Source organism: Arvicanthis niloticus, chromosome 17, assembly GCF_011762505.2.
Source record: "Arvicanthis niloticus isolate mArvNil1 chromosome 17, mArvNil1.pat.X, whole genome shotgun sequence".
Classification (NCBI taxonomy): domain Eukaryota; kingdom Metazoa; phylum Chordata; class Mammalia; order Rodentia; family Muridae; genus Arvicanthis; species Arvicanthis niloticus.
In genome coordinates, this window is record NC_047674.1 from 44771416 (window position 1) to 44788481 (window position 17066).

General features: G+C 42.8%; 1 protein-coding gene and 1 long non-coding RNA gene across 6 annotated transcripts in view; one reads left to right on the plus strand and one right to left on the minus strand.

Moving 5' to 3' along the window:
• Nucleotides 1–6785, minus strand: part of LOC117722423 (glutathione S-transferase-like) — a 35689-nt gene extending 28904 nt beyond the window's left edge. For 3 of the 5 annotated variants that reach the window (XM_076915214.1, XM_076915215.1, XM_034521573.2), the window contains exon 1: nt 4245–4347. In XM_076915214.1, coding sequence (XP_076771329.1) covers nt 4245–4332 — 88 coding nt within the window. In that variant the 5' untranslated portion in view covers nt 4333–4347. Of the gene's footprint in view, nt 1–4244; nt 4348–6716 lie in introns of those variants that run through there. The other 2 variants (XM_076915216.1, XM_076915217.1) reach the window with 2 other exon arrangements.
• LOC143434859 (uncharacterized) lies at nt 3604–13266 on the plus strand. The gene is made up of 3 exons (XR_013104679.1): nt 3604–3745; nt 11382–11775; nt 12638–13266. It is a non-coding gene; the product is annotated as an uncharacterized LOC143434859 (long non-coding RNA).
• Nucleotides 13267–17066: the final 3800 nt, after the last annotated feature.

The following is a 17066-nucleotide window of genomic DNA, read 5'->3' on the forward strand; positions in this document are numbered from 1 at the left end:
TGATCCCGTGAGGCACATCATCTGGCTTATGAGAGGAAAGTATTTCATTCAGTCAGCTCAGGTCCAACTTATAACCTACCCATCTTGGGCCAATCTTAGAAGCTACCTCTACTCCAGCTGCAGCCAAGAGCCAGCAGACTCCATTCTGCCTCTCGAATTGAAATAGTGAAGGATGGGCTTGCGTGCCGTGACAGCTATCTCTTTGTTTCTCTAAACATGAATGAATAAGAGAGACCATGGGAAATGCATTTTATGATAGATGCTTGCATACCATCAACTAGAATAAAAAAGTATCTTTCTTCCTGACACTTAAATGAATTCCTGGATTCTTGCTCCAAATTGTTACCTGCAACGGCCAACCATGGATTAAAACATACCAGACCCAGATCACCTTTGGTTAAAATGCTACTGCTCTTGGCAGCCTGACAGGTGTAAAATAACATTTGTGATTATGCCTGTTTGGGAGTTAGTGGAGAAAGAAAAAACCAGAGAACCCAAATTCACTGAAAACCTCCCAATGAAGACCCCCAGACTCGGGAGACCCTTCCTCGAGTCTCAGGAAATCACGACCACCCAAAGATCACAAGAAACCATACCTGGATGCAATCAGCAGAGGCTTTATTAGGGAAGTTAGCCGGCGGTCAAACCACAAGCTCTCTAGCTCTAAGAGCAAGGTTTGGCCTCGAATGGCAGACTAAGGGGTCTTTTATAGCATGGGGTGGGGAAAGGAAGGCATTTTCGCGCAGTTAAACATGATTGGTTGTTTTACAAATTTTGAACATAGCACTGGGAAGACCAAGGGAGGGAGGGGTAACCAAGAACAGTGGAACATTTCAGAGGAATCTAGCCCAAATGATCTAGAGTCATGTGAAAATCACTCTGCACACTCATTCTTCTCAAAAATGTGGTCTTACCAAGTCATTGTCCCCTATACCGTCATTACAAAATATTTCTCATTTCCTCCAGTCACAGCCCCACCTAGATGGCTTGTATTTTTTATGGTCAGGAATGTGTCTTCCTGCCTTGGGCCTCTTCCACCCATAGGCGGGCCTACTGCCTGAGACTTGATTCAGGGAATAATGTCCTCCCATCCGGAATGTGCTCCGGGGAAGTGAAGGCCTGAAATCTTATTTTCAGTTCCTCGTTCTGGAATCTGCACTTTTCTGCCCAGGTCTAAGGACAAAGAATCTATACATATTTCATTAAATGGTCTTTATAATTTTTCATTCTACACTAACCCCCTCAATACCCTCTCCTGATACACTGTCTTTATTATTCATGCTATACCTATAAAGTTGCTATTATTTCTACATGCCAGTTAATGAAACTAAATGTTAATGATATTAAATGTAACATCTATCACACTAAAACCAACAACAAACATGAAAATTTACAGTGATCACTGAAAGCAAAGAAAGTGTCCGACCCACAGCAGGGAAGGTCCAAGAAACTTGTCATAACCTTGACAAGAGCAAAAAATCTGGGCCTCAAGAATCATTCAACTGAACAGATGAAGCTTAACCACAAAAGGTGTGCGGCTACTGCTTCCTGGGTTTACCGAAAATGGTGTGCAGCGCCACTGCTTCCTGGGTTCTTGTTGTTGTTGTTTGTTTGTTTGTTTTTCTTTTTTTAATCAGTGGGGTCCCCTGATTTTCAGACTCTGGCAAGATCCCTCTTGCTTCTTTAGACTTGGTACCCCACCTCTACTGATAGAATTTCACTGTATAATCAAGCAGAAAAGGATGTGTCTGGTGTCTTTTTACAGTATATAAAAGGGACCTGACAGTTAGTTCTTCATTAGCAGACAAACAATGGGTCTTCACAAATCTGTCTTTACTTTCCTCTAAAAACCATCACATAAGAGGACACCTTTTAGCATTTTTATCTTATAGATGGAGATGTTCTAAGAGGCTTGCTCGAATGAAGTGCAGTCTGAGGGATTCAGAGCCACTACTATTTCAAATCAATCACTTTTGCAGACAGTGGTGCTCAAAATGCTGTGTTGGTCCTCAAGGCAACAGAAAAGGACAGAGAGAGGGTGGTGGAGTGCAGAAGAGGAATGCATGGGGAGTCTTCAGCCTCACTCACAGGCATGTGTCATACATGTGGGCACATGTCCGTGCTTGCTCACTCATTCTACATGATAACATACATATTGATCAGGCCTAGTCAAGGCAGCTGGATAGCCCTTGATCTATCTCAACCTGTTCGGAAGGTGGAACATAGCAAAGAGTCAGAGCATGAAAACCACCAGCTCCTGGCATGACCGTTATCAGGTTCCTGTATGACTAATCTCATCATGATAACACAAGCAAAAGGCTCATCAAAGGCAGGGGCCCAAGAGACCCGGGGAGAAACAGCTACATGTTCTGAAGCTCTTTTATAAAACATTTAGGATATATAGTGCTGCACAACACACACACACACATACACACATAGTGCTGCACAATACATATATATATATATACTACTGCACACACATACACATATATAGTGCTACACACATAGCGCTGTATAACAAAAATATAATGTTGTACAACAAATATATATATTGTGCTGCACAGCATATATGTATATTTATAGTACTGCATACATACACACGTATGTAGTGTCATTATATATATAGTGCTACATATGCATGTACAGATATATAGTGCTGTACAATATATACATATTTAGTGCTTCACACACACATATATCACTGCACACACACACATGTATAGTGCTGCACATATACATGTATACATATATGCACATATACATCATATACATATACATCATATACATATACGCCATATGCATACACATACATATACATAGTTTGGAAAAGGAAAGGAGTCAGTTAAGAGAAGCAGATAAGTATGATGAGGGAAAATATAAACTAAGTAGAAGGACACATGTGTGAAAATCTTATAACAAAACTCACTATTTTACGTACCAACTAAAAGTTAAAGGTTATTTTTTATTAAAGAAAAATTATTCTTAGAGGTTGCTTTTTTAAATAAAAGCAAGAATACACTAGCTTTACCAACACTCATATTTCTGAGAAATTGTGTGACTTGAATTACAGGGATCCAAATGTTTTAAAAACACATATTTTAAAATGGGCAACTCAAAAAAAAAATCAAGCCTTTATAAAGTATAACGACCTTAAAAATACACAACTCGCTTGTCTTACTAGTTGTAGATCACAGTGTATACTGTAATTCCTTATCGGGGTGTGGCGTGATTAGAAGAGGGGCCTGAAGAGTGAAGTCCACACTGCTTGAGGCCCTGACAACTGTTAGGGAGAAGAGCCAAGGGACTCAGTCCTCCCAGGAGTCCTGACTGAGGATCATGTTAAGGAAGGAAATGACGTTTTAGCTTAAGAAACACTTTACCGAATGTCCCTTACTGTTTCTGAAAATGAGGCTGTCCAAGGCCAGGCCAAAACTAGGGTAAAGGTTACATTAATGTGTTGCTGGGTAAACAGGAAACGAGGCCAAGGGAGATAATGATTCACGGTGGCTGTAATATACTTTTGATGAATGATTAAAACTGAAAGCTGTTTGACAGGGGCTCCCTCTCTTCTGTCTGGACAGCCTTGAGTGGAGAACTATCAGCCAAGCAGTTCCATCGTGGCTATTGGAAGCCCAGATGTTCGAAAAAACTTTATAATTACTCTAAAACCCTTCAGCAGCTGAAGAGAAAGACGTGTTCCAGCTATCATCACTCTGGACTGTAGAAAATCCGCACTGTAAACAAGGTGAGCTTGGTGAGCCCCAGATGATCTTGAATAGGCTGTAGCCATTTCCACTAAGGCCAGAGGCAGGGCAGGGCACTTCTGCTAAGGTCTGAGATTAATACATTGTAGCTAAGGTCTGAGATTAATACATTGTATCAAGACTATCGGGTACCAACCTACTTGCCATGCTCCACCATCCAAGCTACAAGATGCTCTGTACCTCTACTACACTATCTAGGCTGTTTCTTTGTGTTACCAGTTCAGCCATGCTACACAGATGGGAACAGACTGCTCAGGAGGAGTCTTTTTACTGAGCCTAATGTTTTTAAACAAGGGGGCGCAGCACATGAGAATATCTCCCAGATAAATCACCAAGAGAACTGAACAACCCACTTATATGTACAACACGGCAAGCCTTGTATGCAAATAAAGGTTTGTGTCTGGACCAATCACAGCACTGGCCCATTGGCTCCCCAGGCCATAGCAGTCCTTCTGCTGGGTCACAAGGAGAGGTGCTTACCCTCTGGAAAATGGTTGCTACCATGTTTCTGTAGTTTCTTCAAGGCATCTGGAGAGTTCAAAATGAGAGTAATGAGATAAAGATACATGAGGGGGCTGTTTGGACAACAGTTCTTTTGTGTAAGGCAGCCAGAGACATCTAAGACTTTGCATATTTCCAGGGGCCTGGACAAGAGAAGGCATGCTTACAATAAGAACCGGAAGGAGTTATTGTTAACACGCATTATTGATTTTTAACCAGTACTTTAATAATGTTTAACATCTGCCCAGTGCCCCGGGGAAAGGGAAGCGTTCCAAAGCTTTCTCAAAACTATGGATTTAACTCACAAAAGATGAAAGCTCAGCCCCTGTAGCTCAAAATCTAAGGTAGAAACTGATATTAAATAAGTAATGCCGAAGTAATTCATGGAAAGTCTAAATCGAGAAACTATAATAGCAGCTGGAAGTAAAACACACTAATCGGGGCCAACAACTTATATAAAGGTGAATTGGCTGGCAAGGTCCTGAGAGTCAGGCTCCAAAGGGAAAACACACAAATAATTGCCGCACTAACTAGATAAAACTCTAGACATGTATACTTCATGTATACTTCAGAGAAACAACACTGGTATAGATATGGTCCATGCAATGTTTGAGACACACTTGGATTGATAATTACTGTTTGTCTGAAGTTCTTATTTGACTTGGAGTTGTGTATCTTGTTTGGAAACATAGCAAGAAAGCACTCCAGTTCACCAACTGGTTGTTTGCTTTTTTTTTTTTTTTTTTTTTTTTTTAAGAAACATTGCCGTCTAGCTGAGCTCAAAACTGAGTCTTAGCAATTGCTGTAGACTGCGTTACATTCACAAAAAGCACACAACTCGGGTTCTTGAAAAAGCCAACCACAGAGACAAAACAAATTCTACCTGAAATGCTCCAAGTTTTAATTACAACCTTGAGAGGGATGAGCTAACCTGTTCTCTTGTCAGAACAGCAACAGCAGTAAAGAGTGGATGGTAGCTGCCTCCCACTGTGACAACAGAAAGCAATTACAACAATAAAAGACAGCTTCAAGTTCAAGGGAACAGCCAGGGCAATAAGAAGGATGGTAGAAATACAGAGAAGGAAAAAAAAGTGGGAGAGGGGACAAAAAGTTGAGGCTGAAGGGCTAAGGCTGTAACTCAGTTGACAGATTTATCTCGAGTGCACATGGACGTATGTTCAAGCTCCAACACCACATGAAACTAAGCATGGTGGGCCATGCCCTATAATCCCAGCACTTGAGAAGTAGAAACCGGAGGATCACAAGTTCAAAGCTGCCCTTGGCTAGATCGAGCTTGAGGCCAGCATGGACCCTCTCTCCAATAAAGAGAAGGAGTGAGGGGATCCAGAATGCAGAAACTAAAGGAGAATGGAAGACTAAAAGAGCTATGAGCGCCATGGAATAGAAACTGCAAGCCCAGACACCAGAAGAACTCCAAAGAGTAGTCGCGTTTCCAACCGCAAGGGTCTCGAATACTCTAAAGTAGCGAATAAAGCAGCGGAATCGCAACCTTCCTAATGCTGCGACCCTTTAATACAGTTCCTCATGTTTTGGTGACCCCCAGCCATAACATTATTTTCGTTGCTACTTCATAACTATAATTTTGCTATGGCTATGAATCATAATGTAAACATCTGGTAGGCAACAGGGACTTAAAAGGATCTAAAGAAATTCAGAGTGATTTTTGAAAAAACTATTCCGGTTTTAAGTGGAGAAGAGAGTAGAGAGAGGAAAGCGGCGCCCCATCCCTACCCCCATTCCCACCCCCACCCCAACCCCGCATTTGTCTGCCCCCTCTTCCTTCCAAGCTGGGAAAGCTCACTACCACAAAAAGTCAATGTCAGCTTTCCTGTAAGATGTTTTATTTTATCCTACCATCTGCTGACAGTAAAAGCCACCCCTGATCCTAAGGCAGGGGAAGAAGTGACTACGTCTGGCTTCAAACTGATACAACGCCGGCTGACCTGTGAAAACTAGACACGGCCTTTAACCGCTCTAACTGTGCATTTTTACGTGCTGAGGCTTTAACCAGTATGTTTCCTTGAGGTCCCTGGACATGAAAGACATTTCCCAGCGATGTCTGCATGATTCTGAGACGCCTGGAATTCATGAGCTTACTCTGTAACCTTCACCAAGACTCCAGCGCTAGGAAGGTGAAAGGCAGTTGGGTAGGAGATTTAGGTATGTGAAAAATTAGAAAGTCAGAACATTGTCCGCAGGTGGCATGGGGGTGGGGGACTGTCTTGGCACCAAGATCTGCGGTCAGGGAGGGCTCACAGCAAAGTCCATTTTATTTCTGCACCTTAGCAAGACAATCCAGGCAGGAAGTCAGCACTGTGGGATGAATATATACAACATCTGCTGTCCCGAGCCGCAACTGTGGCTAAGGAGAGAAACAGTGATGGGGGGCCGGGGGGGGGGGGCAGAAAGAGCGACACGCAAGCGCAGTACCTCATTCCGAAACCAATCACAACGCAGTCGCACTCCCGCGATGCGACTCACCCTTCTAACTGGGGGGGGAGGGGGGAAGAGGGGCCCGCAGCGCGCATGCGCGGTCATTTCATCGAGCCCCTCCCAGGAGCGTGGGTGTTGCTCAACTGCCTAGAGAGTTCGAGCCTGAGAATGCCAGGCTGGGTTTTGCTGCCCCCTCCCGGGCTGGCTGACACTTGCAGCAAGTGCATTATCAGAAGAAGACAGAGTTCAAGTTGATCTGATTTCAGTGCCCTTATAACCTCACTACTTAGGCAGATCATGATCTGCTTTTAATCTGAAACCAGGATAGCCAGGATCGCCAGTGTTGGAAAATATTTTGAGTCTTGCAAGTCCAGGGGAATCAGTTCCCCAAAAAAGAACCTTAAATTGACATGAAATTGTGCCTCATGGTAATCTCATGCCACTCCAGTTTTTTACTAAAAACGGGACGAACCCTCTGCCCTCTGTTACACAGCGGTAGTCCTGGTATTGAGGAAGTCCAGTTGAGTGCGGAATAAATGAATTCTCACCCCCCAGCAGACAAAGGAACGTAATATGTACATTAAACCTGTAACATTCCTTTGCTGAACCTATTTCTTCCCCCACCTCCTCTCTCTCTCTCTCTCTCTCTCTCTCTCTCTCTCTCTCTCTCTCTCTCTCTCTCTCTCTCTGGAAGGGTTTCAGGAACACTGGCAGCAAGACACAGGGGTGTCGAGGCATTTGCATCCTGAACTTTGCCTTCGAGTTCTCCTGGCTCTGCTTCTTACCTCCTGTTTGTTTGCCTTCGCCCCAGCCTTCTCTCCTCAGACTCAGAGAACTCCTTCCCTACTCAAAATCAAATGCAAACCTTCTTCTAAGTCCTCATTGTTACAACATTACATCAGCTGAATACATAGCTTTTGCTCTGAGAAAGTAATATTCCTTCTAAGAGAATGTGTCTCAGGCTAGCTGGCTCCAAGATCTTTTTCACCTTGCCACTAAAAACTTAGAAGACAGAAACAGGTGTGTTATGTTTCTATTGGACTCATGTTGTCTAAACAATTTTAAGACACCTCTGTACACTATGGGGATCTCACACTCACAAACATATAGGAAGAGGACCTTCTTCAGGCTCAACTTCCAACCGCCACAGCCAGCAAACCTATTTTACAAACTGACAACCAGGGGCAAACTAAGGTGGTTCATGACCACTATGATGGCACTGCAGAAAATAGCTTCAGGAATGCTACACACAGAAGAGGAATGTTTTGATCACACAAGCATAGGAAAGACTGAATTAATGGGAAGAGTGAGAAGGCGAGGAGAATCTATTTGTGCCTTACATGGTAAACCAGCAACGCCCTAACACAGATAGGAAAGGAAAAGAAGAAACAATAATCTGCCCAATAAAATCACACCCCTCCATAATAACCTTAAATGTAATGACTTTGGCTCACCAGATAAAGACATGCAGCCTGGTGACTAGATTTAAAACACTAGATCCAAATGTCTATGGTCTCCAAGAAACACACCTCAGGGGTAAAGACACTTGCCAATCTGCCAAGTGAATGGAAGCCAAAATCAAGTGGGCATGACTAGTCCCATCTGCTAAATATACTTCAGGTCAAAGTTAGAAGAGATAAAGAAGATACTATATTATTAATAAGAGGAACAAATTTATTGAGAAAATATAGCAAGCATAATATATATATATATATATATATATATATATATATCTCCACCAAACATTGGAGCCCTAATTTCATCAGAAAATTTTAAAGATCATAAGAAGTAAAATATGTCCTGATAAAATAATAGTGGATGACTTCAATACCATAAATATCCTACCCTTATCTTTAATTAACATTCAATGTAGTATAACAGTATCCTATGAATTGAAATATTTTCTCCTGCGTGGAGGTTCCATAAAACTCAGGACATTCTAAAGCAGTGGTTCTCAACCTGTGGGGTCAGGACCCCCTTGGGGGATCAAATGACCCTTTCACAGGGGGTCACACATCAGGTATCCTACATGTCAGATATTTATATTATGATTCAAACAGTAGCAAAATTACAGTTATGAAGGAGCAATGAAAATAAGTTTATGGTTGGGGGTCACCACAACATGAGGAACTGTATAAAAGGATTGCAGAATTCAGAAGGTTGTGAACCAGTTAGGAAGGTTGAGATCCAATGTTCTAAAGGGATACGCAAGAGCTCTTGGTAAGGAACTCACAATTCTCAGGAAATCCCTGAAACTTACCAGATTCATGAAGATTCCTCCTCGAAGCTATACAAACCATAAGACTCTCCTCTGAAAGAGAAGAGTCTCCAGCATGATGAGTTGCCTGCAAGTCACAGAGAGCTCCGAAAAATGGACCTTTCATGACCAGTGACTTGGGGCGATGTAGCTGCCTATAAAACAGTCCCATTCCTGTAAGTGACCCCCAAAACCTCACTGCCACACCAAGTTAAACTTTGTCAGAATCCATTCTCCGGTCTGTAATCAGTGCCCTATCTGGGATGAGAAGAACTTTCTTCACATGTCCCATGAAACACACACAATGGTTTCTTCCTGTGCAACTAACACAAACATACCTATCTCAGATTGGACTTCAGTGCCTTTTTAAGACTCATGTGTGAAATAGTAAGCATAGTGCCCAAACAGGCACACAGACAGGTACGAAGTGCCAACTGCCCTCTTCCTGGACCCTGAAGCCCACATACCTGTGGGAACAAGTCCCTGAACTCTACTTACCCCAAAGTACACTTGACCATATCTGTGGCTCAGACAATTCCATCTTGGTCTTTCTCCACCCTGCTTTCCTCTTTCTAGAATATTCCACTGAATCTCTTGGTCTGCCAGTGCTGGCATCCCTTTTGACAGCCTAGTCGGGGGTCACTCCAACTTTGGTTGATTAAAGGTTTTGGGAGGGTTGTTTGTTTTGTTTTTTGTTTTGTTTTGTTTTCCTTTCTGACCAATATTCCAGCTCAGTCTATCACTGAGAGAAGTCAGGACAGAAAGCTAAGGCAGGAGCTAATGCAGAAGCCGTGGAGGATGCTTACCCACTTGTTCTCCGTGGCTTGCTCTCCATGGCTTGCTCAGCCTGTTTTCTTATAGCACCCAGAACCACCAGTCCAGGCATGGCCTCACCCACAATTAGCTGGGCCTTAACAAATCAATCACAAATCAAGAAAATGCCCTATTGACGTGCCTACAGCCCAATCTTCTGGAAGCATTTTCTCAGTTTGAGAGTTCCTCTTCCCAGACAGCTAGCTCTAGCTTGTGGCAAGCTGACATCAAACTAGCAAGCAAGTTCACAAAGAATTTACCTCTGAATGATATTCAGAAATCTCTACAGCTCTCTCTGACAAAGACTAGTTCACCTTATCTGTTTCCAGAGAGCAAGGAAAGAGCCTGGCCACAGTGTCGGCCCTAGGAACATAGGAAGTTAATCTGGAAACCCTCTTACAGAAACAGGCTTACTCTGGTCCTGTTCTTTGCCTGGGAATCCCAGAAGTAGCTCAGAGAACTGTCCCTCTGAGCTCAAAGCCTGGGGATTGAGAAAGACACAGTGCCCAACTGAAAGGCAGGAGGAGTAAACAGAGGAAGGGTTGGAGTGATGCAAAAGGCTTTGAGGACCGAGACCCCACTTGCTCCTCCAGGTCTGTCCATCAACCCTTTCAACCAGGTGGTTCCAGAATCATGCCAAATTCCATCTGGTAATTCTGCAGCTCTGAGATGCATCTGGTACTCTCGGTCCCTGCTGCTGAGCGACTGTTGGATCTCCACTCTCTGGCCTCAGTCCCAGAAGGAGGGTAGCCTAGCCTTTTCATGCAGATTCCTGGTGGGTCAGTATTGGGGGCTATTTACTGTCATCTGTTTCTGACATATAGCTAACCCAGGTGGTCCCCACACATATGCACAAAGCCACTCGACCACCCCTCCTAGCATTCTAAGGTGCCATCTCCAGCCAAGGACAGCTTGGTTCTGGGTTCCGGAGCACTTTATGTTGAACGTAATAGACACAGAGGCAAGGCAGTGGTGGTGCATGCCTTTAACCCCAGCACTTGGGAGGCAGAGGCAGGTGGATTTCTGAGTTCGAGGCCAGCCTGGTCTACAGAGTGAGTTCCAGGACAGCCAGGGCTACACACAGAAACCTTGTCTTGAAAAACAAACAAACAAAGAAACAAAAAATAGACACAGAGGGCATGAACTCCGGTAGTCCAAAGCCCTCTGGGCAAATCAGTCTGCACAACACACCGCCTCACGGGCCTGCTCTAAATCTACCAGAAGTCACCATCATGCTGGGTGTCCCCACAGGCCACTTATCCCTGGACATGGTCATTTGCCACGTCATACTCCTCGTTGAGTTTTGCCAAACTGAAAAAGAGACAAGGGTAGGACAAAATTTTAAATAATCAAAACAAAACATCCGAAAATCAAGGAAAACAAAAAGACACGAAAAATGCCAAATAAAGAAAAAAAAGCAAAATTTGCAAATGAAATACAAAGAGATAAAAGTTAAATCTGAGAGAACAGATTAAAATAATATAAATCTAATTTCAGTTTTAGTATATTTGCATGGAATTTTTATTAGGACGTCCAGAATCAAACATGGTAAATAAATAATGCTTTTTCTCATCCAATTGTATTTTCCACAGAGAGGCAGCAGGAGGCGCTAGAGGCCAACGCTTCATAGAGCAAGATGATGCCTTAGCCTTTCTGATATTGAAGATCTTCATGGAAGATAATTTTTCTGGTGTTGTTACAGGATATAAGATGGAACTTTTAAGTAGAGCAGTGAAGAATGACCAGAACAGGGCCTGCCTTACCTGTCCCCAGCCAGACATCTTGACTCAAAATGGACGTCTGCCAAGGCTGTGGGACCTTTGATGCTAACACTGGGGATAAAGTTTTCTCAAGATGGAGACCATTCCAATAAGACAACAATGACAGTATAGGAGCAGCTGGTGATACTGAGCATCTTTTGCGTGCTGTCCAACACTTTAAGTATTTTATAGTTATCAGCTGTCACCTTCACAGCCACCCAGTGAGGTAGGTACCACACATCATCCCCATCTTACGGAGGAAGGAACAAACAGCTTGCCTTGGATCATACAAAGAAGCATCAGGCACAGGCTTAGGAAGGGCATGTGCCAATTCTGTGGTCATTCCGCCTGAGTTGTCGTGCGCAGCTCCACACTTTCTTACAAAGGAAAACACTGAGTGGCTGTTGTAGGAAGTACACAGTAGAAAGCATACAATAGGAAATATACAGTATTTGCTAGTGTTATTAATACAGTTGTATGTGTCCTCTCGGTGTTTCATATCTAGTTAAGGAGTTTGGCAAGATTAATAATGCAAGAGGGGCACCAAATGAATGAGTTAATCAGTCAGTCAATCAATCCAAGAAATAATAGATGCACATCGGCATCCCAGTGAAGGAACAGAGATGCAGAGGGAGTGTCAGGCCTGGGTCATAGCTGGATCAGTGAAACATCTGCTTAAATTTTTACATGAGAAGCCTCTGTGCCATTAACAGAAAGCAATTTCTGATCCTAAGTGGCTGAGATAATTGTTACATTCTGAATGTTTGATTGCATGGATTAGACACATTAAATAATCCTCACATGACAGGAGGCATCAAATCCACCCGACTTGAACACATTAATAATGAACTCCGAGTTACCAATAATGTGTTGGTGCGGCATTAAGGAATGGAATCAAAGCACTTTGGATTTTATTTCTGTACTTCAGGCTCCCTGTGTCTTCCACCCTCTTGTCTGTGTGTTGATTGAGTTTGAATCTATGCCTGCCTGAAGGCTGTCCCAGTGTCTGTCCGTCTGTGTGAATGTGTCTGTCTGAGAGCGACTGTTCCTAACAAAGTGTTTTACTCTGTGTTTATTGAACATCACAGAAAGCATTACATGATGAAGGAAGGAGGGGATACTTTACAGAACTCTTCAACAGAGCTTACATGGGATTAAGCCGCTGACTCCAACTGATACCGGTGGACCCAGAGAACACAAACAACATTGCTCTTCAAGCAATAGCTGTGTGTTGTGCTCAATACTTATGGTGGATATAAGATTGCTTTCACCCTCTATCTTTGCTGCTTTCTACAAATGATTATCAGAACACACATGCGTTGCTCTAGGTCTGGCATGGAGCAACACATAAACCAAGATTACAGCTATACATTGTAGCATGGCTTGTAAACAACGATTACACTGCAAATCTAAGGCAGGTAATATTGTTTGCTAACATTGTTCTCTTAAGGAAGGTTAAAAAAAAAAAACAAAAAAAAAAACCAGACTGCGAGCACAGTAGGACAGCAGCCTGAAGTCTTAAGTAACCTCAAAGTGCATTATTAACTGTGTGGAGTCCAGGAAATGTCACAGTCTTTTAAAATGTAGAACTATTTTATCATAATGCATTGCCACATTTGATTGTCAGATGCCTGTAAATGTTCGACTAAACATATCCTCTTCCCTAAAATTCACTAAAATAAAGCAATAGCATGATGTCTATATTTTGGTCAAACTAGTTGCTGATTTTGAGTGTCCATTTATTTCATGGGTATTTTTTCTATTAGTTCCAGAATAGGACTCAGACGTGGACTGTGGAGGAAGGGACATGGCTAGGCATATCATGTTAATTGAAACTCCAAGTCTGAGAGGGAGCCAACAGGCAATGAGCCAGTTGGACCACATATTGGAACCCCATACTGGGTACATGGAATAAATAGGTTTCTGGTGGGGGAAGGGCTCTGTGAAGGGTGGGAACAACATGAGAGTACTTGGTGCTACAGACCTGGGAATTAGAAGCACAGTGGATTGATTCATCAACAAGCTGAATTCATAATGTATTCATAAGTGACCTTGGCTAAGCATGGTTTCCCGCCCCTGAGTCATCTATTCAAGTTACCTGGACTTTTGCAGCCTCCAGATGATACTGAGTTGGAAATTTGGCATGAAAGGTGATTTTTGTGTGCATTTTGCTTTGCATTGGTTGTCATTAAGTGAACTCAGTGCTATATGTTTCTATGCACATGCAAGTCCAGAAGAATGTCTGCCTTAAATGGCTCTTCATTCTATGTCTTGTTTAACAGTAAAATAAGGGGCAGGTAAAATGGCTTAGGAGGTAAGGATGCTTACGCAAAACCCAATAACGTGCATTTTGTCCCAGAACCCATGTAAGGGTGAACTCAAGAATGGACTCCACAAAGGTGTCATCTGACCTCCATATGTACACCATGACATGAACACACACACACACACATCCACACACACACACCATCATACATAGTCATAATAAGCAAAATTAACCTTTAACAGTTAGAGAATGTTCTTCGTTACAGTGGATTACATGCATTCGCTAGCACACAGGAATAACGTAACTTCATCTCATCGGAAATAAATTTCTTGACAATGAAAGACAAATAGTTGAGATAACTCAAATGTCCTGGTCCGTTAAAGTCTCACAAAGTTGCGACTGTACTTGTGACTCTCAGAATATAAACATCAAACAGAACATCGGATGATGAAGAAGAAAACTTGATGTTCAGGGTTAATTTATATTTCTTCCTCGACTCTTTTTGAGCAAAGTAATCTTTGCAATAAAATTGGCATCCTTGGGGGAAAGGATATTATTGAGTCTGATAAAGCTGCCTTTCCTCCTTACAGTATTCCACTAATTCATTGAACACTGTTTTTAATCTAAAAGGAGAAATCTCAAGAGAAAGCTTAGGGAAAAACAAAAAAGAAAGAAACGATATCTAAAAACGTCCACCTTTTGTAAGTGTAACAGGAGTTACTATTAAGGTCCGGTCTGGTATAAATTTAATGAGAGGAAAGATCCCAGCCCATTTCCTCTCCTTTGCTTTTTTGGTGTGATATAACATGCTGTTTGTCGTAGCTGGTCGAAGTGGGATCTCTAAGAAGTTTCTTGGGAAGAAAGGAAGTGGATGTTAAAGGCATTGGAGTGCTAGCCAGGTGCTGCTGTGGAGTTAACACAGCGGTGGTTCCTTAAGGCAGGCTCCAGCATACCTTGCAGAAATTATGTCAGGTCAGGCTAGCCTTAATAAAAAGTTAGAGGAGCTGGAGTTCAGTGGCTAAGAGCATGTACCAGGATGGTGGGTCCAGAGCACCAACATCAGGAGGCTCACAATTGAAAGCAAGGGGGGGAAGGAGAGAGAGAGAGGAGAGGAGAGGAGAGGAGAGGAGAGGAGAGGAGAGGAGAGGAGAGGAGAGGAGAGGAGAGGAGAGGAGAGGAGAGGAGAGGAGAGGAGAGAAGAGAAGAGAAGAGAAGAGAAGAGAAGAGAAGAGAAGAGAAGAGGGAGGGAGGGGTGGGGGAACGATTACTTCTAAAGTATTGAAAAGACTTTTATTATAGATTTATTATAAGGGAGAAACCAGTCAGAGGGAAAAGTTCAGGCTGAGTATAGCCAGCAGACTAAACCTGAGGGAGAGAGAGAACAAAAGAGGATCAGTAGAACAAGAGAGGCCAGTGGGCCAAGAGACCAAGAGAGTGAATTAGATAGGGATCAGACTGGATCAGACTGGATCAGAGGGGCTGGGAATCACAGGGCCCTGGAAGGGCATGGTTTAGGAGAGAGAGCAGAGTGAGAAGCACTGGGAAGGAGCCATGGGTACTGAGTGAGACTTGTCCCACGTTTCTTTAAGACCTAACGACAACCATGTGTGGTCCCAGCCCACAAGGATCTTTTAAGCTCTTCAGGACTCTGAAAACACCTGAACTCATGTGCACATGAACGTAAAGATAAACAAGCAAATGTTCATGGCATCTCCTTCATATTAACTGGGGATGTGGTCAAATCATAATTGGATGCTTCTTTGTGACTTCATTTCACAAAAATGGTGCTGCCGCTACTGCTGCTGCTTCTTCTTCCTCCTCCTCCTCTTCCTCTTCATCCTTCTTCTCTTCCTCCTCTCTTCTTTTTGTTCATCTTCTCAAAGATCTTCTTAGTTCTGTGTTTTCTAATTCAATGATTCTCAGCCCTCAAGGGAAGCACTAATTACGCCTGATTCCCAGTTCCAAACTTTATAATTTAGTTGGCACGAAGAGCAACCCAGGCATGAGAGACATTTTCTTTTCATTTTTTAAAAAGATCTGTATTTTATATATGTGAGTACACTGTAGCTATCTTCAGACACACCAGGAGAGGGCATCAGAACCCATTACAGATGGTTGTGAGCCACCATGTGGTTGCTGGGAATTGAACTCAGGACCTCTAGAAGAGCAGTCAGTGCTCTTAACCACTGAACCATCTCTCCAGCTCCAAGAGAGAGGCATTTTCTAAATTAGTCTTTCTATATTGTGACATTTGTATATTCACATATGGCTGTAAAAAACAATACCACGAGATTGCTTGTACATTTTATTCAAGTTCCTTTAAAATCAGGAGTGAGCCAAGGATGTCTGCTGTTATTCAGTAGAGTGTTCGAAGTCTTAGCTGAAGTAATACAAAAAGAGATGAGAAGAATAAAGCAGCACAAGGAGAAAATCAGAGTATCTTTCTGCAAATGGCATGACATGATGCTATACTTAAAAGATCCTTAAGACTCAACCAAAAAGCCCTTAGACATGATACACATTTCCAACAAAATCAACCTACAAAAGCCTGTAGTTTTTGTGTCCCCAATAATGAACCTGATGAGAAAGAAATCAGGAGAAAATTCCATTCAAAATACTATCTAAAAGTAAATGCCAAGATATAAACCGACATGATGAAAGACCTATACAATGGATACTTTAAGACACTGAAGAGGACACCAAGAGAAGGAAAGACCACCCATGCACATGGATTAGCCTAATTAATTCTGTGAAAAGGGCCATATTAGGGAAAATCATCCCAATGACCTTCTTCACAGAGCTGGAAAACATCGTCATCAAATTCATATGGAAGGGACCTGACACCATTGCAGACAAGGGTGCGGAAAGTGTGTAAGTGTCAGAGGTAGGAGAAGACTAGACTAAAAAGGCCACTGTACTCAGGAACACACATCAGCCGTGGTTGCCTGCACAGGATCAGTCTTGACAACATTCCAACATGGTGGTGAGCAGGTTCTCAACAACCTCCAGCCCAACTGAATAGCTTAGGGCTCCTGGGAGTCGGTGTCTTCTCGGGAAGCCATAGTCCATTTTCTCTAAGGAGGTTGCCCCTGGTAGGCCAACCTCGCTTCAGCGGATGGCTGCACACCTGTCAGTGTATAGGCAGCATAAACTGGAGTCAATTGGTTATTCATTATGAGTTGTGAGCAGTAGGGAAGTGAAAGTATTGCTGGAAGAAGAAGTGGCAAGTGAGTATGGTCCAAATGCATTGT